We start from the raw sequence: 24,802 nt of genomic DNA, 5'->3' as shown, positions 1-24,802 counted from the left end.
TACTTTAAAAATTTGTTATACCAAAAAAGCTGCCTTTTTCTGAAGTATTTTCTACAATTTAACACAAAATCCAGGTGCAAGAACTTTAAACAAAAAAAGAACTAAAGAGCTTTATTGACATCACAGTACATTCAATAGTAATTTTAAGAACATTACAGCTGAAAGAGAATGGTATGTTTTGTTTTATATTCTTATTAAGCACTACCGTTCTTGAAAAAATGTAATACAAAGAAATCCTATTAGGTATTTAATTCAGAGCAGCATTTGGAAAAAAATACACCTATTTACACATTAAAAAAAGGGTTCTGGTTTCACCTACATAGCCACAATGTGCCTCTATAATGAGACAAGCCTTTTATAACTCATGGAATTTTTAAACATCATAGCACTGGTGCCATTAATTGCTCAGCGTTTACGACGAGGAGGAGTTGTTGATCTGAAAAATAGAGGAAAAAAGGGGGAAAAAGTTAACTGGAAAAAACAGAAGACCCCCAAACCCACACACACTTTAGGCTTAACAATTAATAGCTTTAAAAGATTTTCCAAAGTTACTTTTGCCTACAAAAATTCAATAAATACCATACTTTATTTTAAAAGTTCATATGCCGTACACATGAAGACGAATAGCAAAAAAAAAAAATAAAATAAATAAAAAAGCAGACAAAATACTTAAAAAGTATACTACCTTGATCGTGACTTAGACTTGTGTTTGCGGCTTGCCTTCTTACCAGACCTTTGAGATTTCTCCATGGAGCATGACCGAATATGCTTCGATTTCTTAGCCTTCTTTTCCTTACTGCTTCCTGGTGATTCAGAACTACTCCTTGCACTAGATTCAGAGCCTGACTGCTTCCTACTATCTTTGGTAGTAACTCTTTTGCTGTCTGGTCTGGAATCCTGTCTTATTATTTTCACAGATATTGTCTCACTGCGAGGGAAAATTCTTTCACTGTCTCTTTTTCTCTTCAATCTATTATCATCGTGATTACCAGCCTTGCTTTCTTTTTCCTCCTTTTTAGGTTTATCTTTTCTTTTTTCCTGATCTCTCTCCCTTTCTCTGTTCTTTTTTCTGTCTTTGTCTACAGTTCCACCGTGCTCTTTCTTCCTCTCTTGATCTTTACCATCGCTTTTGTGTTTGTGCCTATTTCCAGGAGGACTTCTATGCTGGTCTTCGGGTTTGCGCCTATCCCTGCTCCTGCTGCGACTGGCACGGCCAACTCTCCTGTCTCTTGAGCTACTACTCCTACGTCTATCCCAGCTCCTCTCTTGAGAAGGGCTCTGAATTCTCCGCCTCTCCCCTCTCTCAGCGCTCTGATTTCTACTGGATCTTCTCCTTTCCCTTATTTTTTCCCTGCTTCTACTCCTCTCTCTTCTATTTCTGTGAGAGTAGCTCCTGCTTCTGCTGCGCCTAACTTTGTGTGAAGGTGTTCTACTGCGACTGTGCCTCTTCTTCCTTTTAGGAGAGGAAGAACGTGAAGAACTGCGACTGCTACCTGAGCTGGTGCTATATGAAGAACTAGATACAGTGCTGCTACTGCTACTGCTTCTGCTATTGCTGCTAGTGCTACCGCTGCTCGAGGTTCTTGACCTACTCCTTCCTGTCCTCTCTTTTTCTTTACCCTCTTTTTTGGGCTCTATATCGGGTGCGATTGCATTTGGAGATCTTTTCTTGTCATGAACCAAATCTGCTTCAATTTCTTTTGTCTCCTGTGATGTCAAAATGCTGTTTTGTTCTTTGTTCATATATTCATTCATCTCCTTTGAAACTTTATCAATTTGTAGCCTTTCTTCTAAAAAAACAGACAGAAGAAAGAATGAACTTTCAGAAGTACTTGATGTCATTTCAACATTTCAACGGCTTAAGACAAAGTTCTCAAATAACTACCATCAGCCACAAGAACTCCCAAATCCATTTATACACACCTACATTTTCCTCCTGCAGCCATTCTACATACCAGAATCTCCTTTTTGGCTTCATATAGTACTGCCCTAGCTATACCTGAGCCTCCTTCCTCCCTTTCAGTTCTGTTCATGTGGGGCTGAGTGATCACTGGCTAGTTTAAAGAAAGTTTATTTCCCAAACAGTGCATGCATTGCCCCTGAATCTCAGAACAGTGTCGTGTCGGCCGTACCTGCTTGAATGTTTTGTGGGCCTTGTTAACCAAAAAGATCATGGAGAAACTACTTTCTGCCATAGTAACACGTGCTTGTTTTCTTTTTTTTTGGAAGAAAACATTCAGATCATGGCTTTATTAGGGGAAGGATCAGTTCTAAACGTTGACTGGTACATGCAGTTTACATTTTTCCTTGTTTTTATATTTTTCTAGCCAAGGAATTCAAAGGAAGGGAGGAACAATACAAAGAGGGGACGTGTAGACAATTAATTACTTAAGACTCAGCTAAGAAGTAAAGACCAGAGTATTTACTACAGACAGATGACAATGTTCTTAGGACTTAACAGCAGATGTGATTATATGTAAGCCTAATAGTTAGCAAATATGCTAAGGAGAAAACTGCAGAAGTAAAAATACATTTCTTGAAAGTAACATAATCATAGAATGGCATGGGTCGAAAAGGACCACAACAATCATCTAGTTTCAACCCCTTGCTGTGAGCAGGGTCTCCAGCCACTAAACCAGGCTGCCCAGAGCCACATCCAGCCTGGCCTTGAATACAGAGGCCAAAATTTTCAGTGTAGCAAATGAAGAAATTCAGACTGTCTGAGTATTTTCCAGAAGTTTCCAACTTTAAGGAAGTTCTACTAATTTTTGTTTTACATAGGATCTTTGCACCAGCATCCAAGTTCACTACCCCTCCTCGTTTTTAATTGAGTCCCCCCTCCAAAAAAAAAAAAGAACAGACAGCCAAAAAAATGGCTTTTGATGTGTGCCGTAAATTCCATAATTAATTCAAGGAATAAAACTGCATGCAGGAATACAGAGTACTACAAAAAGCAACTCGTGATCAAATATAACCCAGAAAACAATTCCATCTGGTCCCTGAAGATAGTAAGCAATACAGACAGCAAAAACCGGTGTAGCTTAGGAGATGCTACAGCATATAAAAATGTGTCTTTTCTAGAGGCCTCTACAAATGGGACCCTGACTTCACTATTCTGGACTTCACAGAATCAGCTTTTTCATTCTAGATTTAGATTTCTGTCAACAACCCAACACAGGTGTCTCTGACCTGGCATCTTGACTAAGTAGGCAGAGGTCACAGACAACAACTCAGTCACACCCTATACTCCTTTTATGCATAAATCTTAAGACACGCAGAGAGAGACAGGAACATTAAGGAAACCAAACGTTTAGCTATCCATGTAGTACTAGATCCATGTCTAGTACTAGGTCTTTCAAATAAGTAGTAAAAGGATGAAATCATCCATATTTAAACTAAAAAAAAAACCAAACAGCCAAATTATCACAATAGCACATTCTTCTTCCTCCAACTAAAATTAGGCTACGAATTACATGGATTTCTTACCACTGTATTCATCTGTCTCTCTAGATTGCTTGTTCAGCAGTGCAAGGTGACTGCAATACTCTTTTACTTACTCTTTTAAGGATAAGCTTTGCCTTACAGGGAGGAGCAGAAGTAAATCACAGATTTATTTGCATATTAAAAATCAACCTTGCCACCTTCTCAGAGGCTAAATCTGAACTGACTGGGTTCACTGATCTGTTCCCAGCACTGGGTCCAGAAATCTTGTAATGAGGACACGGCATATGGACACAAGTCATAATTACAACTAAGAACACTGTTCAAAGAACTGTAGCCTACAGCTGTCCATTGCAAAAGACACACTGCACAAACTTATGTAATACAAAAGCAAGTTTCGGGGAGGAAGTTAAATGTGCTTCATTTAGCTTTAAGTTTACCTTAAGAATTAAGTTTATTAAGAATATTAAGAATTAAGTTTATATAAACACAGACTGGTGCAGAGGGGTAAAATTTATCCCCCAGTCACAACTGAGGTTCCAAAAGATTTAAGTGTGTGTTTGTGTAAATAAATACCCACACAAGCATTTTATGAAGAGATACTATTATTTATGTAGTATATAATATCCATAGCATGCATCTATAATCTTTTTTTCACTGAGGTCAAAGAGTTTATATGGAAAGCACTAGAAGGGGGCTCTTTGGTATGAAAGAAAGCCTAATTCTGATCAAATTGTTCAAAAAAAGTCTCTTTTGTTAATACATTGTAATTAAAGAACATTATTTCTAAATTAGACTTTTTTTTTTTGCTTAAAATGCATATTCTCTCCTACACATCAAGTATGATAAGAAGACATGATGTTATTTACCTTCTAGCTGTTTTTCTAGTAATATTTGCTGTTCTCTCTCTTTTCTCCAAAATGCTTCCTGTTTTTGCCTGATTCTGTGTCGCAGTTCCTCATCATCAGTATCAGACGATTCAGAGCCTCTGTCACTCCTCTCATCTTCGCTGTCTCCTGATCCATAACCACCCAGTCCACCTGCGTGCATAAAGTCCAGTCTATCACGAGGAAAGATTATGCTTCATTCTTAATATTTCTTTGGGCAAAGAGGAGAGTAACATTGCCCTTCCTTCACTTCCTCCTCTCTGCAGAAGTTACTTTATTCTGTTAAGTGCCTGTGGTGTTTGATTGATGTGATCAAGGCCCCCATATCTGCATTGATGCTTACTGTCCGGTTCTACTCCTTCTGGAACACCTCGTCTATTTTCATCACATAACCACTGTGACCACAATACTTTTTCCACTGCACGGAAGGGCAAAAAACCTCTCTGTGAAGATAGGAACATTGCCTTCCTTTCCATCAGCAACCAGATGGGAAAAAGTGAAATGCCTGGGATCTTTCCCAGAAGTGAACACAGAAGTAACTTCAGCCTCCTCCGCAGTCCAAAGCTACAGAAATTCTGAACGTCATATGGAATTTTTCTACACTGATTTACAGAGCACTGCACTTTGACAGGTACAGAGACAGAGTAGAAATGGACTTTCTTCTCCCTTTGAGGTATTAATAATTACTGGGCTGATAAGAAACAAAGTCAATTTAAACATGTGACGTGGAGATATTTTACCTTCTTTCGGCTTGAGGTTATTAAGTTTGAACATTTGTGATATAACAATCAGTCAAATTCATCAGAATTCCACGTAACAAGCACATAACTGATCACTGACACCAGCTCAACATGTTTTAGATGATAAAAAGCATGTTGGGAAAGATCTTTTGCTGTTACATCTCAAGATGGAATTTCTTTTTCCTCCATTGATTCTGGTAATAATGATATGGGAGCCTCTGTGCTCACATAGCTTTCCAATTAAATAAAAGTTCCAATATCAGTAACACTTATATACGAGCGTCTGTATTACTGTTCTCTCAATTCTCCCTTGTTGTTTGGATGGATCAAAACAAGAAAGAAAATAAAACAGTATTCCCCTCTCTGAAGACTTCAGTGTGCTCTTGAAACAATCATATTTTGAAAGCAAATTCATGTAATGTTTTTACATATTTTTCAAAATCAGAGCAAAATTCCCACACACTAACTCACACTGACTAGGCCTTTACTCCAAAACCTATCCTAGGATCACCTGTGGAACAAACAGAGGTGCTGATAAAGTTACTGGAAAGCAACCCATACTCTCAGGCAATTAAAATCTAGTATCAAAATGCAGTTTCTAGAAATGCAAGGCAAGAGTGAAACCCCTCCCTCAAGCCCTTTCAAAAATAAGGAACGCACTTACCGAGTCCAGTGAGAGAAGCCAGTGCACTGGACTGTGCCAGCTGTTTTGCAGGAGCTTTGTATCACATCAACAACAGGAACAACATGTTAACACAAATAGCCACGATTTCATAGTCATGAGTCTATGGTATTGTTAAATCTACTACTATTGCTGTTCTTTGGAGGGAGAGAAGAAACATTAAAAACGTATCATCCATTTAAAACCAATTCTAGATTTTCTGACCACGAAGACTTACAACTGCAAATTATTAGTGAAGAGAAAAAGAACAAATATATACTCGTAAATCACTTTCCAAGTTACAGCATCTGCACAGCATTTTCAAGCTTCAGTAGTTACATATTTAGTTACATTACAAAATACATTATGCAAGTACAGTAACACGTTAATAATGAAAGCAAATGGATTACTAATCGAGGACTCAAAGTTTGTTTCTTTTCACTTCTGAACAGCTAAGAACTCAAGATAAAAAACGATAGCATTAAGAAACAGCTACAACTGAAGAGCCATTGACACTCAGGTACCATTTTAAATAGATAAATGAATCGTATGAAAGAAATGGAATAACTGAAGTAACTCACAATACACTGCACAGGACAACAGTATATGACTACTGGATTTGAACTCTATCAAGTCAGATGCATTATACTGGAATTGTTCTTGGGGAACAGCTATGGAGGTTAAATGTTCTCTAGACATGCAAATATAAAATATTCACAGAAGAAACTAAAAAAAAAAAAAAAAAAAGAATCAGCATACCTTTAGTTGCTTTACGGTGTACATCTTTGGCCACGTAGTAAATTTCTTCATTTGTGACATCTAAAAGAATCTCTGTCAGCATCATTTTTGTCAGCATCATCTGAAGAAAGTTGTATTAAAAATAAATTACAGGACAAAAACCTCACAGAACTTTTGATAGCTATGAAAATACTTTCCTTCATATTTCTTATTATTCATGACTGAAAAACTTAAGTTTAAGATTGTTTAAGTTTGACCCAAACCTCTAATACTTTCAGAACAGTCTATATTTTGATTGTAAATCCTAACCACACGTATTAAACACACTTATGCAGGGCACCGGTTCCTAATGTGAAAGATGATGCAAAAATCAATATTTAAATCAGAACTGTACTTAGATGATCCCATATATACTTTCTAAAAAGAAAAGTTATATTTCTGTCTGGTATGCTGCCTCACTGACTTCCAGTCCTGCAAAAACCACCAGAAGTCACTTGCATAGGACTTCATTAGTCTTTATTTGCTATAAAAAGATGAAATGTTGGTAGCTAGTTCTTCAAGGTCTTTAGTCTGCCCATGTGCTTTACAGAACAAATTACAATAATTTAAATACACTGATAAAATGTTTGTTGTTGTTTCTTTAGTTTGTTTTAGAATCCATGACCCTCATTAACAAGGTTTCAGTTGTACTTTGAAATCATGATTGTACACTGACTGCACAATATTTTTGCAGACACAGAGGAACAGTCACTGGTAGAAGACTTCTTGCAAGGATACATTTCTTAAGTTCCCTTTCTCATGAACTGTGACTGAAGCATACATTTAAGATGGATATATTTAATCACTTGAAGTTTTCAAGACTGTGTCCAATTAAGGAAAAATATAGAATTAAAAGCAGTCCATGTAAAGACTATATTCACTGTATTCTTTCCTTACTGTGCTAAAAGTAAATTTTTATGATCTATATACCATCTATGTGAGAAAGACAGCACTATAAAGACACACGAAGATTTAACACTGCCTCACTGTATGATGCAAGAGTATCAGGCAGAGAAAAAGTATTTTACTTTGTTATGCCCAAACAATACCAGCAAACAACCAATGCTAGTGAGAATTCCATCACTAGTACCATTTGATACTCCTTTTCTTCTTCTGTCATTTCTGGTTCGCTTTGCTCCTCTTGAGGAACAGGCGATGGACTCCTACTGATTTTCCCAACACTTACAGCTTCTGTGTTTTCAGCATCTTCATCTTCCTCATCACTGTCCTACAAGAAAAGCATCATATATTTCAGGAAAAAAAAAACAAAAACAACAAAACCAGATTTAAAGCTCATCAGTTTCTACTTATGATAAACAATTTGATTTCTCTTTGCACTGAAATCTGTATTAACATTACTGTAAAACCCTATAATTTTTCTCTTCTTGCAATGAACACATTCGCCTCTCACCTCATAAGAAGTAAATACTTGCTTGTCAGTTCACTATCAGACAGATGCTCAGAACTGCAAACAGCTGAAATAATGGCCAGGCTAAGTGGAACACAAGGCTTCTTAAATGGTCCCAATTTAGAAAATACAGATATGTGAACTTGTTCAACTACTTACTTAGAATTCAAATGTCCTTCAAAGACCGCATCAAGTTCCCAAAATACAAAGTTTCTCTTTTGAGGAGATCAAAAAGTTAACACTTTCAGTAAATACAAACCTGACAAAAACCAAACCTTTCTACTTACAAATTTGCTTTTCTGAGGCAACCGTGGGCCATCCCCTTCTTCAGCCTCATCGTTTTCCTTTTTCTCCTTTTTAGACATCTGCGAGCGTTGCTGCTCCATCCTCTCTTTTTCCAATTTTTTCTGTTTCTCTCGTTCCATCTTTTCCAGACCCTCCCGAATCCAGGCAGGCAGAGTTCTACGCTTCACAGCATCTACATAAGTGAGGTTTACAGTTCTGTAGTTTACAGTTCTGTAAGCTGAAAGAAACCATTCCCCCCACCACAAAAGAAGAAGAAAATACACCAAAAAAACCCACAACCTCACACACAATCAAATCCTCCACCCCAAGCCAACAACTCACACAAGTGGTTGTGGGGAAAAACCATTTAGAATAGAATAGCTTTTTTCTTTCCCTTTCTTCCTTATTAAGTATAAAACAAGTCTTCACATTTTGAAAAGATCTTTTTCTACACAGTTCTTATGTTGTTCATTAAGGAGTGGTTAACATGTACCAATCTGTGGAGGCTCCTGCTTCACAGGCATCGCAATAGGCGAACGCTGTCGGTCTCTGAACGAGGGCCTTTCCCTTCGATTCTGAGGAGGTGCAGAAGGTGCTGGTGGACCTGGTGGCCCTGGCGGTCCTGGCTGCCAATAAGGTGGATGAAATCCACCTTGAGGTGGACCAAAAGCAGCCCCATGCTGAAAGAGTAATGCAGTTTATTTTTCCTCACATTGAACACAGTATATGTGCACAAGCTGGTCTACAGAAATCCATGCAAGTGGGATTGCAAGCACCACTGCTAGGCTACAGGATCTTTCCATCTCTTTTTCTGTGGTCCCCAACAAACACGTTTTCCTTAAATATTTAACAAGTAAACTGGGGTTTAGAAAGTATACTAGTGAAGTTGAAAAGACTTCAATCAATTTCCTTTCGTATATTAAACATTAAGCCCTATAATAACCAGTTTTCTCCAGCAGTTCCTTGCGAACTTATCATCAGAGCATGCAGTTTAAAACTCTAGCTGTGCTAGGAATGTATCTCTGTACTTACAACCTGAGGACAAAAACAAAAAGCTCAAGTTTTTATTACAGAATAATTTTGCACTGTGTTTTTCCAGTCATCATTCACAGATGTTATTAGTATGGTAGATTAAAATATTAAATGCACATATATAAGCATTTAGTACAGATCCTAGATTCTGAGCAAGCTGTATACAATCCAAAAGTAACAAGTTCTGAGACATAAATGAATGGGATTCTCTGTCACTTTCTTTTTTGTTTCGAAAGTATTTGGTACCCACAAAAGCCTAATGAAACTATTTAAGAGGTAGTGTTTAGGAAGAAAGCTACAAGATCATTTTCTTAAAATTATTATTATATTCCGTTGACTATATAAGTCCATAGCAGTAGAAGAATTCTTCTACTACAATTTTAGGTTGAGCAGTCCTGTGCTGTTTTCTGCAAAACAAGTTTCCTGTGATATTTAAAGAATCTAAAAAACTCATTTTAAGATTTATTCTCACATTAGTTAACAGAATTATTATAACCTGATGTATTTGAAAGTGAATGGTTCAATTCCCATCAGTATTGCTCTACACGAAAAATGAATCATAGAAAAAAGTAGACCAAAGGCTAGAAATGTTTCTGCCAGTCTTCCCTTGGGTTTGTTCATGAACAAAAGGTAAACTATACTTTTTGAAACATCTGTCCTTTATATCAGAAGTTCTGAGATAAACTGAAATGTGGGGAAAGATCCAAAAGCTCTGTGTTTAAAGATTTGTCCAATGCCCCCTTCTATTATTAGTGCTAATGCCACCTACAATTTTATTATGCTACACAATTTACATGCCAGAACCATGAAAAAACTGGATGTGGATTTTTAAGAAATACCATTGTTTATTCAAAGAATCACAATAGATATGGAAAAGATCAATGGATCACCCAGTCTATCTCCCTGCAAATACAAGACTGTTCCCCATGGTACATTATCTAGCGTATTTAACTAAATACTTTGGCTTTTTTTTCTTTTTTCTTTTTTCAGGAAAACAAACAAAACACCACCTCAGCATTAGTTCATATGCTGGAAAACAGTGATCTATTTTAATACTGTAGTCAACAGCCACTTCTCATTACTAGTCTAGAAAAAAAAACATCTCGGGCCTCAATAGAAGAGAAAACTAAAGTCTTTCTGTGAATTATTTGGCATCAACAACAACAACAAAAAAACCTATCTTAGCAGATAACAGATTCTGTTGTAGTTTGTAGAACTGAAGAATGAAAGTCGCCGCTAGTTGATATTAGAGGAACACATCCATGGAAGGGACTCTGCACGTCTACAATATAAAAGCAACAAATATGTTTCACCTGATAGTCAAACTGGTTCACTGGCCCCATTGCAAAGTTATCAGGAGGTGCCCCAAAGTTGTGATTGTTCTGGTTAAATATATGCCTGTTGTCAGATGCAAACTCCCCACTGTCCTGACTGTTGCTGTCTTCAGATGGAGGAACAATTTCCATTTGACCTGTGGTTGGAGCCATCCACTGCTGATCTGGAGGAGGGTGAGGGGGTTGGTGAGGCATTCCCCATTCTGTTTAGGATTTAGAATACAATTTGATAACAAGTTAATAAGATTTGTATCAGTCACAAATCTCTCTGTGTTTTTACTTATCTGAAGTTTCCTCAAAGCAATGCAGAGGATAAAGTTGTGAAGAAAATAATCAATCTATAGCCTGTATTATACTGTCTCAATAATGTCTTTAACTAAGGAAGGAAAAACAAACAGCTGTAGATGAACCAGAACATGTACGTGTGGAGGCGGGAGGGAAGAAACTGTGAATTTTTGTAGATTTCCAGTAATATCAAGTACACCCTCGCACTTACAAATTGTGTCAACTATTAAAAGAACTGCTCTTGCTTTTCAACTTTTGTGTCATTTCAGCTTTCAAAGTAATGAGCTATTTGATTCCTTTGCATAATAGGCCTAGAAAAACCTACTGTGAAAGTACATATGTGCAGCAGAACTACTGAATCCTGCTAAGATCACGTCTTGATAATGAATGGCTCCCTGGATTCTCCAACACCTAGCACGTAGAATCCACGACCCTAAGCCTTCCAACTGCAGTCACAATTGATTAATTTCAGTTTGAAGGCTTATAGCCATAGCATATGCTGGGACCCCTGCAAGATTCAGAGGTTTTGAGGAATTAATAGCTTGTGTGGCTACAAGCTCTATTTTCTTAGGAAATCAGTTTAAAAATTATATTCACTATAAAGCTGCTTACAGACTGTATTTTTTACTTTCTCCTGGAGCATGGCACCTATGACACATAATGCTAGTTATGCAGTTGGCTTTCAAATTGCCATTTTGCCCCTAAGTAACACGCAAAAAAACCCCCAAACTTTTAGATCCAAAACTGACAGAGAAACGCAGAAGGACATAGAAACACAGAAATATAGCTAGAACATATTCTATCATCACATAGTGAAGTTAAAATTACAGTAATACATAGCCCAGAGTAGAGAGGTTAAACTTAAGTGAAAGCTGATGTCTGCCTCCCTTTTGTTATGGGCACATAGGAACTGCCAATGACATTTTAAGTCTAATTCTACTAAACCCTGCTCTTAGTAATAATTTCAGTTTTGGCTGTGACTATTCAGATTTGTCTGTTTCAATTATTAAGCCAATTAAGTACAAAATGAAGTTTTCACTGAGAAAGTATGCATACAGGCTTCCAAACTGCACTGTTCAGAAATTTCAAATTATATTATACTGTAGAGACATTAAAAAACCCTTCAGATAATTTTCAGAACACAACCTCAAGAATAAGTCTTAGCTGAAAATACCCAATACTCACTATTGTTTTATGGAGATTTTTTTTAAAAAGTGAGCCAAAACTACAGTTTTGAAGAAGTGCTAAGGAGCTCAATACAGCCAACATTACCAGAAATTTTTTAATCAATTGTACTTTTAAAATAACTGAAAAAAAATACACGACAATCTGATATATAAAACATTTTACACACAAAATTATGTCCATCTCTCTTTTGAAGACTGAAAAGCAGCAGCTATGATACTCAGTAAATTAGATGATGCTAGTGGTGGTGCTGATATCTGAGAGACAGGGCATATTCACACACAAAAATGCCTGACAAAGATAAAATTTAATCACATGAAGAATGAAGAAACAAGTGGGAAATATAGCAAACCTGGCTGCCACATTCTGTTGAAGTTGGGATCCCCCTGAAAATTATTATGATTGTTTGAACCAGACTCTATTCCTGAAATATCCTGTCCATTTGGCATCATTCCTTGTTGTTCCACTACACTTTGTTGCCCTGAGGCTTCCCGCTGAGCAATCCATGCTTGAGCTAAGGCAGCCCAGTCAATCTGGCCTAAAATGAACAGAGGAAGTTGAAAAGGTTAGCATTCCCATCTTTCAAATGTAACACTGTTTCTTAATTACACGTGCCATTGTTCAAGAGAAGCTGGTTACGTTTACCTTCAGCAAGTCCCCTGAGCACCATTAAAACTTAATTTACAGGGTACAGTAAAACAAAATAAGTGTCAAAATGCACATACTTGCTGAAGTAGTTTCCCTGCACACATTCAAAATACAATAAGGCAAATTATTTTAGGTTCTCATTAATACTAAGTAGGTGGTAGTAATAGAGTTGTTTTTTTTTTCCCCACAAGTGAAATATTACTGATGTCTAAAAGAAACGTATATAGCCTTAATTCTAAATTCATAAGGATTCAAGTATTCTAAGCACTAATATATTCTATACATTCTGCAATGTATACTTCTTATGTAACATGTTTTTGGAATGCTATTTTATGTTACAGTCCTCTCCCCTCTCTTCCTTTGCTATCTCTCCTACCAGCAGTTAAACAAATGGCACTCTTGTCTGAAGACAGCATTCTGTCTTCTTCTCATCAAGTCAAGAAATCTCTCTTGTGAAGTTGCAGAAACGTAAGTGACAAAAAACAATGTTAAACCAGTCAATCTCCAAGAGCATTAAGTATTTTCATATCCATTGCTGCATTTCTCTGGATACATTTAATTGCTGTCACCTCACACTCAATTTAAACAAATTAATGTTCTATTATTTAAAATGTGGTTTCGTTTTCTCTTTTTTAATGGGATGGGAGTTGGAGGAATTCAAGCAACAGATCATGATCATCACCGCTGTAACCTAAAACAAGTAACATACTAATTTTGCAGTGACATTTTTTTCTGTGGATACACCTGCATGAATACTTCAGCCACAGAGACAATGAACAAAAGGGCAGTTTCTCAAATAAAAAGATTTGTCATGATTTAGCTTGGCTGAAGAACTGAAAGGGATACTGCAAAAGTATGCGAGCCCCGGATGCAGATCTGTGTGACTGGTATAATGTTGATAATTTGTCCAGGATTATTCAATTTGCTTGCCTGTATTGTGCATATTAAGTACTATTGACGTCAAAACACTTGGAATGTTTGAATGCTATTCTTTCATTTCGTTCAGAAAAGCAACATGAATATATTATCTTGAAAGCAGATTAAAAAAGCATCTTTCAGTTATGCTCTGTAACAAAGATTCAAAAATATAAATTACAGCATAAAAATAATTTATTCCCCAAAGCTTTCTCTATACTTACTTGGATCTTGCTGGTGCTGAAATGACTGCATCCACTGCTGTTGGTTCAAAGGCCATTGCTGCCAAGGTTGATCCCACATCTTTTAAGTCTTTATATAGTCTATATTTCAACTAAAAATAACAGTTGTATGTTTAAATAGATGCCCATGAAATATCACACAACTGAAACTTACATAATTGCAGATATATTTAAGCCTTGCAAAGCAAGCTGAAGCAATGCTGGCTTAATTTTTTAAGCTGGAGAAAATGGTTCATCCTTCAGAGTAACATTCAAAAATATCAAGGTAAGATTTCAGAGGACCAGTACGCTTTCTCTTTATTTTCAAAAAGAATCAACTATGAAATGAAGTTTTAGGAAAGACATGACATGTCACTAAATGTAATTTAAAGAAATTGAAACTACATAAGACATTATTTAAATGATATCCTTGTCTGAATCTTAGGGGAGAAAAAAAGTGTATTTTTGTACACAAGTTTAATTCATGCAAGGCTGTTAAGTGAGGTAGAAGAAAGTCATAAATTACGCTAGAGAACTAAACAGGTTCAAGATGGTGTCCATAACCACTTTATGCATTGTAAAATATGCCTTAAAATCTGAGAGGAAAAAAATACCACTGCCTCACTGTGCATGTTGACCACAGGCCCCTAGAATCATCAGAAGCACTCTAGTGCTGTATGCCCACAAAGAGCCAGCCCCCACCCGCCAGGAGTAGGAGTGGATAAAGTGCAGCAGTGTGCCAGAGAGGGATGTCTACAAGGGCAAACCTGTTGCTTTCCTAACCCCCAGCTGCCCCTCCTCTGGCACAGCTCCATGCCGTTCCCTCGGGCCCTGTAGCTGTCACACAGAGAAGAGCTTAGCGCTGCCCCTCTGCTCCCTGTGAGGAGCTGCAGCCGCCATCAGGCCTCCCCTCAGCTCCTCTGCTCTGGGCTGAGCAAACCAAGGGACCTCAGCTGCTCCTCGTACATCTTTTCCTCTAAACCCTTTCCCATCTTTGTAGGCCTCCTTTGGAGGCTCTTTGGTCCTTCTTCTTTGATGGCACCCAGAAGTGCACCCAGTGCTGGAGACGCAGCTACACAGCACAGAGCAGGACAACCCCTCCCCTCACCCAGTGGCAGTGCTAGGCCTGATGCACCTCAGAGTATGGCTGGATGGCTGGCCCTTTGGGCTGCTAGAGAGTAATACTAAATTCTACAGGGCTGCTCCCCTATCTCTCATCCCACAGCCCATACATGAGTTGGACATCGCAACTCTATCAGAGGGAAAGCCAGACTGAGCAGAAGGGCAGAGCTGGACAACAGGTAGATCCAACCACAGACATGAGCTATAGTGGGCATCCAAAGCCTCTCCAGCTCTGAAGCGTACCCACATAGTCTGTTTCAAACACTCCAAACTTAAAACAAAAAAAATCCGAGATCAGAGGAGCAGGACATATGGCCTGGACACTGCTCAGAGCCAAGTGCGATAACGAACACATGGACACAGAAGTAATGAGCTCAACGTAGCCAATGCCATGGGACAGACAGCCAGGAATCCAGCCTTGACCACATGAACACACATCCCCACACAGAGCCAGCTTTCAGCAGGCACAAAGAGAGCAATTACAGGGGATCCTATTGCAAAGGGAGCTCGTGCTTAGCGGTTGAGCACTCACACAAATAACTGCATGACTGCACAGGAAGGGAGCGACTGCTTCCAAAATACACAGCAACAAAAAGCTGTAGGCAAAACTGTGGGACGATGGGTCATGCTGAGATGAATGTAGCAGGTGGGTATTTTACATACTTCTGTCAAGGGTTATCAATGAATCTGAAAAACTGTATGTCACCTTTGTTTTGAGCCAGCATAAAAATTACATACCTATGGATTAGAAACATAACCAGTTGCAAATGCCTCTGGGGGGCTTTAAATGAGACCAGATCAAGCTTGGAAACAGGAGAGCACCAAGCAAAATGCACACCATCACCTTTCCTATATTTTTTTTTTTCCTATATTTTCATGCTAAATCATATATATATATATATATACTTATATATATATATTTTCCTTCTCAGCACCATCTTTATCACATTCAAACTTTCAAAAGGTGAAAGCTGTTTGGATTTTGATTTTTGTTACATTTTGATCAGTGCTAGGAAGTCTGCTTTCTTACACCAGTTGAATGCAAAGAAGTGGCCAACAAGGGAACAATCCTGCTACTTACTGCAACATTTAAGCTGCTCCTGCAACACACAATTCTTGGAGTATGCATACACAGACACTTCATACACTGAGCATGAAAAGAAAATTCACATACCTGAAGTAAGGTAACTCACCCTAGAGTAAGTATAAAAAAAAAAAAGTTTCTTCTTCCTCTTAACTGATTTTCCCACCCAGATTGCTTTCATCCTCAAAAAGAACACCAAAACTAAATTGTAACAACTGTGGCTCAAGTTAACCACAAGCCTTTAAAGAACTGAGCAGCTCCAGGGTCCCTACTGCTTGTGCCCAGCTGTTAAACCACCTGGTAAGAACAACAACAAAATATTTAAATAATTTTGGTGTCACCAGTTTGGAGAAAGACAATAATGTTTCACTAAAAATAAATTCAGTAAAATATTCAGATTAAGTTGTTTCATCAATAATTTTAATTTTATTAAAAAAAAAAAAGAGAGAGGTTCGCATCTAACTGCAGGAAAAAATACTGAATTTTACAACTCCAAAGAAATATTAACTTCTCTTTTGGAAGCATAGCAATACTAGTAGAAAGAACACCTCTATAAGTTCAACTGAAATGGAGACATCTACACAAAGTATTTGCTTTGTAGGAACAGATGAGATTTACAACTGCTATCTACCTCTATCCTGGTTGGATATCACTATTCACTATTTGGATAGGGATAGGACAAGGGGGAATGGTTTCAAACTAAGACAGGAGAGGTTTAGGTTAGATATTAGGAGGAAGTTTTTCACACAGAGGATAGTGAAACACTGGAACAGGTTGCTCAAAGAGGCTGTGGATGCCCCATCCCTGGAGGCATTCAAGGTCAGGCTGGATGTGACTCTGAGCAGCCTGATCTGGTGGTTGGTGACCCTGCACATAGCACGGGGGTTGAAACTCGATGATCACTGTGGTCCTTTTCAACCCAGGCCATTCTATGATTCCACGATTCTACGATCGTAAGATCTCAGACACAGTAGATTTTGGAACTAGTTTGCAATAAACATAAGTACCTTTTAAAACTTTTTCTGAACAATTCTGCACAGAAGAGGCTGTTTAGTATTCTCCTTCTTTTAAGCTCAAACTGAAACACCAGTTAGTAGAGTAAGAGGACATAAGGTAACAAATTCCTACAAGTATGACTACCGCCGTATTACCTCCTCTGCATAACCTGTCACCAACACAGCAACTCCTGACTGCAACCACCACAGCAACTACCAAGAGAACCTGCTTTCACAGGAAAACTGGACTTTATGTTCTCCAGTTCCACTGTCCTTTCCAATCTCCACAATTCTGTGACTTGAGCTGGCTGCAGGTTTCATCTATCAGCATCTTCTCCATCGTTCCGCAACTTAGCAAGGCCCAGCATTTCCAGCTTTCTTCAGAGATCTTATTCACCCCACTGCTGCTATGCTGGGGAGAGAAATCAGGTAGGGGAGTGCAAAGCAAGACACCAAGAGTGCAGGGCATTTCGATGCAAAATGGAATGCCCAGACAGCAACATCTGCACGTAACTTCAAAGAACTTCAGTACTTGGTTTAGCTCAGGTGATGTCAACCAGAGTAGACTGATGTTAAAATCATATCTGAGACTGCTCATTTTAGTCTACAAGCTCATCTGAAAGTTATTTATACTGTATTGCATTACTGCATTTGTACTTGCTCTGCTATCCTGGAGAAATGTCCACTTTCATACAGGGGAAACTGTAAAACATGCCCGGTTTCAAGTAAGCATTCATTACCAAATTTAGCATAAAAGCTTCTCTACCAACCAGAATCATGTACTACATAAACGTTTGAGCAATTGCATCACTTTCTTTATGCATCTGTGCATGCACACACAAAAGCACAAATATCACCTGAAAGTTGGCCAAAGAACATCTCTGATTCTTCTGTGTCTATAAATTTCAGCTCATCTTCTTTGCGCCAGGTTGTTGGGTTTCTTTGTTTGATTGTTTTTTGACTGGCAGGAATTGAACTCAAGGGCCAAAAATCAGTATCTCAAAACGTTTATATGTAATAAAACTGATCTTTAAATACACCAGTTAAAAGAAAATACAAATGCGTTCAAATCCTTTTAGTACTTAAAAATTACTTTTGCATTTAAAACAAGGTGATATATTTTAATATGCACAATTCACAGCCACTGAAGAAACAGAACCAGCAGAATATCTTCACTTAATATTGTTCCTGGAAGACTTCTCTGCTTTTTTACTCCCTGCTTGGTTCCCTTAACTTCTCCCAGGTTTTCACTTACTGGCATAGAGTAAACAAGATAATCAAAATGATGAGAAGTTTTCTTGCATACTTATAGGCATTTAAAAAGGTGGTTTATCATCTTTGTGAATTGTTTTGCCAAGTATTCCTTTATTTAAAGACTTCAGCTTCTGTTACGTTTCAGAGGCAAATGAATTGGCTTTAGCTCTTTGTTGGAAGTTACCAAATTCTGATAGATAGATAAATCTTAGATGCACACACCTATAAAGTTACACGCACAGAGACTACTTGATGTTACTGATTTTATATAAAAGTGGTATTACTTTGTACGCTGCTTGCATACCTACTGTGAAGACTACAATTCAAAGTCTTTCAGAGACACTCAATATTGCCTCAGACATCATCCTTGCCTTTTCCTTTGCTAGACATGTTTTAAACACATCAAAAATAAAACATATCTATCCAGACTAAGACATCCTCTCTTAATGAGAAAAATCAGATGCCAGAGTTAACAAAAATGACACTTAAACACGAGTGCCATAAATTGCAAACAGCACAAGCTACTTCCAAATGAGCTCCCAATACACACCAAAGAAAACACAACCTGTTTTCAGCAATTTTACGTTTACTGCAAGGTATCAAACCCTAATACTGAGGCAGGAGGGAACCAGTCTCCCCCTCCACCAAGTCAATAGCTTAAAGGCTTTAAACAGCCTAAACCATTCATCAAAATACACGTGACAAGAATCAAACATTTTTCATGAGACACCTCAAGCAGCAATAATGAAGGGATTAAAAAAAAAAAAAAGAGGAGGATCAATATCCTCAATATCCTCTTCAAATGCTGCCTCACAAATCAGAAGCAAATTTGAATTTCTTACAGAAAACTCAAATCAGTATGGCTTGAAAGAAAGACTTCATCTAACAGCAACAGATCTAAGCCTATTTCCCACTCATGATACCAAACCAAACACAGAGTAGAGCAACCAAACTGCAGTGAAACACAAGCCCTGTTTTCTGCTGAAAATGGGGAAGCTGATAAGCAGATGAATCAACCACTAGCAAAATAGTTCCCTACTAACAGAGGGGGTAGATCAAACTAGAAGTCACTAAGACACTGGTTCCAGTGTCAACGGTGGACACAAGTTTTGAAAAGGAAACAGGCTCAAAGAATTGATTGATTTTATGGCTACCTACTTGCAAAGGTAGATGTGCATACTGTCCTCCTTTCTGAGGATGGATGAAAATTCCTTTTGTCAGCTGCTTTACTCTACAATTTAATTCAATATAGCCCTTCTGCTTGCTCTCTCTCCAGCAAACACAAATAAACAAAAGAACATTTATTGACGCTCCAAGAACTGTTCCCTGCTGTCAGATCACAGAACAGGAACCTGAATCTGTTTACCAATGTAGAGACAGAAGCCAATTCAGGATTCTTTTTGTTTTATACAGAAACATGATCACATGACAGAAACATTGCCAGTCAATTCACATTTAATTACAATCATGTGTACTTAAAAGATTATGGAGCATTAATATCTCAACATTTTGATAAAGGTTTTAAAAGCAGAAAGTCCAAAATTCATCCTGTTGCATGTTTAGAAAATTATTCTAAGGCTGGAACTTGAGCCAAAGGCTGATCCCTGCTGATGTTTTAGTACTAGCACTAAAGTGCGTTACCTTTGAGTACTGCTGGTGAAAGCCTTTCTTCCAGCAAGAAAAGCTGGCAGAGTGGTACATGTAGGACTTACCTCGATCCCTAGCAGCATAACCTTCAAGGGCCAACAGCACTCAGCAAAATTTAAAGCTGCTGTCAAATACTCTATTACACTTCTGTATTTTATCCAACAAAAAAGCTAGCTTAAGACAGATACTTTGGAAGGTATCTTTTCAGTCCTCTCTTCCATCGCAATGTGAATTTTAGCAGTACCTACATGTTAACCTGTTCTTTTAGGAAAAACGGCATCTTCTTCACCTTGCTTATTTGTCCACAGAATAAGGTGTTTTCTGATATAATGTACTGTGTTTATTTTTCAGTTTGTGTGATGTGTTTGGACACAAAGAGAAGGTACTTACCAGCAATCAGGGCTCTGAGTGGTAACTCATGCTCACTTTTACCTCTGGGAGACTCCTCCCCAGCGCTCCCCTCAGAGCACTGGTATGTTTCAGCAAGCTAGGGACCTTCGTACCGATGGGAATTGCACTGCGTCGAGTGCAGAATGGTTTCCCAGTGACACAGTGCTTGCTGAAGGCCCAAGAGGCATTCCAGGCAACTGCCCTTGGACATCAAAGATGAGACCATTTTTTTTTAAACAAGGCAATCAACTGAACTGAAACTCACTCAGATCCCTTTGACAACTCTCTACCTTAGAAGTTTCATAAAATCCATCACCCAGAACTGACAGCTGTAGGGCACTTGTGCAGTTATCCTTGCTTGGACCACTCAACAAAGGAAAGCAGCAGTCTTGGGGAGTGAGGCTCAGTCCCATGAACGTTAAAACACAAAGTGCCTTCAGGTTGACAGATGGGTTGTCTTCATTGCATACATTAATACACTGGATACAGTATAACTGAAAATACCAAGAACTTTTATATAGAATGATAAGGAAGACCTGTCTCTAAACAAAATTTAACAGAGCTAATGGATATTCTGAATTGTAGACAGTCCAAAGTGTGAAGCACATGGGCTTATGAAGTTAGCTGCACTCCAGAAGAGCATCAGGAAGATAACTAGATGTAGGTGGCCAAAAGAGCACGCTTAGCAGACACTGTCTCGCCTCTTCTAAGAGGCTCCCATCACTGGGAATATAAGCTCTTCTCCCACGTGAACATTACGCAACATCCTAACGACACAGAACACCTTATATATCAACACAGAACACCTTATATATCAACAGCTTCTGCAGGAAAAGAGACCCGGGGATCCTTAATGGCTTGTCCCAAGACATTCCTCAAATTGAAATATCTCGGCAGAGAAAAATGGATCTTCGGAAGATGACATCAAAGAGGTTATTTCTTAAAAGATTAAAGAATACACAATACTACCTGAAATCCAAGAAATCAGGAAACAACCAAGGATTCAGGCTATCCTTAGGAGGAAGAGGCAGGCAACTTACGCTGCTTTATGAGTTGAAGAGATCAAGGTTAGAAATTCTTACACCGGACACCATTTGACCACATATCCAGAGCATGAACAGGCAGATGATTCTGGAGCCTATGGAACCATACCCAATAATCAAGTGCATTCTAATGCAGAAAAGAGGCTGCTGCATCACCTTTCTGATAATGTTACTCATCAACCCTGAATGACAAGTCCATACACAACATGAGAAGGCCTGACAAGTTTTACTTGCAATCTGAGCTCTAATATGTAGCTGCAGAGCTTCTTTTGGTGACTAAAGACCTGGTCCCACAGGCTGGCACTGCATTTTAGCCAAGAAGTATGCATTTCCTAAATAAGCAAAGGAGCTGAAACTGCAGGTCATGCTGCGTGCTTGAGAATCCCTACACTATACAGTCTTTGAATGCAGAGCTTAAAGATGACATGCCCTTTTTGAAATTCAAATCATCAGTCACATATCTAGGTTAAAAGAAAGAAAAAAAAAAAAAGATATCTCATCTCCCATATAGCCTTAGGCTCTGGAGAGAGACCTAAAGGAAAACAGGTCTTAGAAGCAAAGGTCGTGGAAAACAGCAGCCCAAATGCCCTGATCACTGTCCTGCCCAGAGAGGTTGCAGATGCTCTGTCCTCAGAGATGTTCAAGGCCAGGTTGGATGGGGCCCTGGGCAGCCTGGTCTAGTATTAAATATGAAGTTTGTTGGTGGCCCTGCATGCAGCAGAAGGGTTGGAGCTTGATGATCCTTGAAGTCCTTTCCAACCCAAGCCATTCTATGATTCTATGATCTTTTGTGCAAGAGCCTTTTTCTCACATAGGGTCTGTTCTGTTCAGTCAAGTTGACAAGCTCACGACATCATGTGTATTATTATTCAGACACAACAACAGACCACTTTGGGACAAATAGCCACTCTGCTGTATTTAACTGCCAGTTATAAATGAAATATTTAAGCAGTAAGCTAAGATTGCAATAATTGAGAAAAAAAGGTTAAAATAACTGTCTTGATTTTTACTCCCACTCATCTCCCTCTTAGTTGGCCAAAGACATAGTCTACAGCACCACCCTAACCTGCTGCAAGTACTTAATGCCAGATACTATGCATCTTTCCTCTTCCTGAGAATCAGAAACTACCCCCAATGTTTCTCCTGAGATCTGTTACCAAAACGGCCAGTTAAAAATGTGCATAACACTCCTAGCCCATTAACAGTTGCATACCGTGAGAATGCTGGATGTCAATTCATTTGCTCCACTCCAATTTTAACTCAGGATCTATTCTTTCTCAGTCCAAAGAACAAAAGCTTTCCAAGGACATCACCAGGATCCAGGACCCAACACCACAAAAGGAATTATGAAACCAGATCACTCAGTACCTACAAAGTCTTCCAGGACCCATTTCACACATCAGCATGTCTGACTAACGTTTACAGCACGACTAAAATGAGGTTAGTTGAACAAAGGCCAAATAAAACAAATCAAAAGTTGTACAAGAACTTCTACAGTGAGTCATTCAAGCAGTGTAGCTTCCAAGCTGTTATTTTAAACTTAAATCCACATATCCACTGAGCTGAAGCCAACCCTTTTAAATGAGCAGAAGGACCACATGTTGGCAGCTCAGGTATCATTTACTTATGTTTTGCATTTTGAAGACGTAAGGACAAACACGTGCTTGATTATCACGAGGAGGAAAACCATTGCTAAAACACTGCTACAGAAACACCAAAGCAACTTAAACTGTTTGAGTTGTAAACTGGGATCGGAAAAAAGTCTGATTATTTTTTGCACGTATTCCACGAGGCCTGATGCTAGACTTTCAGGTATCCATGCAACAGCACTTGTTTTTTTCCCCGAATAAAACAGTCTACTTGCAACTTCCTCCTTTAAGTGCATTCCGTATAAAAATAGCATCAACAACTGATGAACAAAATCACGAGCTAAGCAGATAAGCAGCTATTCCCTGCTGCTCCCAAATGGATTTTATCCCAAATTATAACTGCAGCTCAAGGGAACACGTCAGTTGGTACTGGAAGCACCGACACCCAATATGCCCTGCCCACAGATGCACTGCCACTGTTACTGGTTGCCAAAGGCAGATTTCTGACCGCCATACACCTCTGACATGACAAGCAGGGAGGGTATTGCTGCACCGGCGCTATCTCAGCACAGTGCCGTGCCTCACTGCCAGCCAAACACAGTTAAGTCTCCTCTACACTGCGGGTGACGTGGCAAGCTGTGGGGACTGTGAAGCTCTGCAAAACTACTGAGCCCCACAGCAGAGGGACCGCTCTCCCAGAGAACGTACGTGATGAGAGAGACAACAGCAGGAGCGGTGTCCAGGCAGCACGAGAAGGCAGCTAGCACTCAGCTCCCTGTCCAGCGAAGGCGTTTTGCACGCAGCCACGTACGAGTGTGATTCTTACAGCAGAAAGGAAGACGGCCGCCCCTCGCTCAGAGCTCGGCTCCGTTCCAGCTACGGCAGCCCCCGCCGGCCCCGAGGCCCGGCCCCCCACCCCGCTCAGCCCGCCGCCAGGCGCTGCGGTGCAGTGCGGAGCGGCGCCCGAGGCGTTCCCGTGCGAGCACCCGCTGCGGGCTCAGCACCAGGGACCGCTCGGGAGCGCCCAGCGCCCGCCCAGGTACCGGGCAGCGCTCAGGCACCTTACCAGCGCCGCCGCGTGCACCGGTACCGCTAACGGGAATTCTCTGGGGCCCTCCGGCGGAGCGCAATGCCAAAGGCTGCCGCGGGGCGCTCCACACGGACGCGTTTTCCAAGCGCCCAGGCCCGAGGAGCCGCCCCCCCCACCCCCCCGTTCACTCCAACGCCGACCCCGGGGACCCTCCGGGGCGGCGACGCATGCGTGGCACGGGGTAACCGGGCTCCCCAGCGGCGGCCGCCCTCCGCCCCGCTCCCCACGTCTCCCCCTCCCTCCCCCCCGCGCATGCGCAGCGGCCGCCCGGGCGGCGGGGGGAGGACGCGGGGTGAGGGGCTCGGCGGGCGGGTTCCGCTCGGAGGCGACGCGGAGCCGCGGCCCCTCAGAGCGGGGGAAGCTCCGGCCGCGCCGCTCTGCGCCCTCCCGCGCTCCCTGCTCGGCGCGGCGCGGCCCGGAGAGGAGGTGCGCGGCGGAAGGTGGGGTCGGTACGGCACCCGCCAGTCCCGGAGCGCGGGGAGCGCTGCCCACCCCGCTACTTACGCGCTCCCCCGCCTCCCGCCGCAGGCGCCGCCGTGACCGCCGCCGCTTTCTCCTCTCTTTTCACTTCTCGTCTTCACGAACAAGACAATATGGCGCCTGCTGGTGCTGCCCCGGAAGCAGAACGCGTCACGGCGCTGACCCGTGCCGGGCGCACGGGAACTCCGCTCGCCGCCATCTTTGCTAAGGGCAGGCAGGCGGAACGGCGCGGCCCTCTTACAGTGGCGGGCCTCGGGAGACGCCGCGCCGCCGCCATCTTTAGCGAGGG

At 40.3% G+C, this 24,802-nt stretch overlaps 1 protein-coding gene across 1 annotated transcript; it reads right to left on the bottom strand.

Annotated features, from left to right (window-relative positions):
* Positions 1-84: 84 nt before the first annotated feature.
* Positions 85-24,673, bottom strand: PNISR (PNN interacting serine and arginine rich protein). The gene is made up of 12 exons (XM_010707571.4): positions 24,538-24,673; positions 13,823-13,932; positions 12,388-12,573; positions 10,545-10,768; positions 8,693-8,879; positions 8,202-8,392; positions 7,597-7,734; positions 6,489-6,588; positions 5,733-5,786; positions 4,311-4,481; positions 686-1,790; positions 85-436 (listed from the first exon to the last, which is right to left on the bottom strand). Exons 2-12 carry the CDS (start codon positions 13,899-13,901, stop codon positions 406-408), a joined length of 2,466 nt encoding a protein of 821 aa, XP_010705873.2. The 5' UTR covers positions 13,902-13,932; positions 24,538-24,673; the 3' UTR covers positions 85-405.
* Between the last annotated feature and the right edge of the window lie 129 nt (positions 24,674-24,802).

Source organism: Meleagris gallopavo, chromosome 2 (genome assembly GCF_905368555.1).
Source record: "Meleagris gallopavo chromosome 2, MGAL_WU_HG_1.1, whole genome shotgun sequence".
Lineage (NCBI taxonomy): Eukaryota > Metazoa > Chordata > Aves > Galliformes > Phasianidae > Meleagris > Meleagris gallopavo.
Note: the sequence above shows the minus strand (reverse complement) of the source record. Positions and strands in the feature narration are given on the sequence as shown.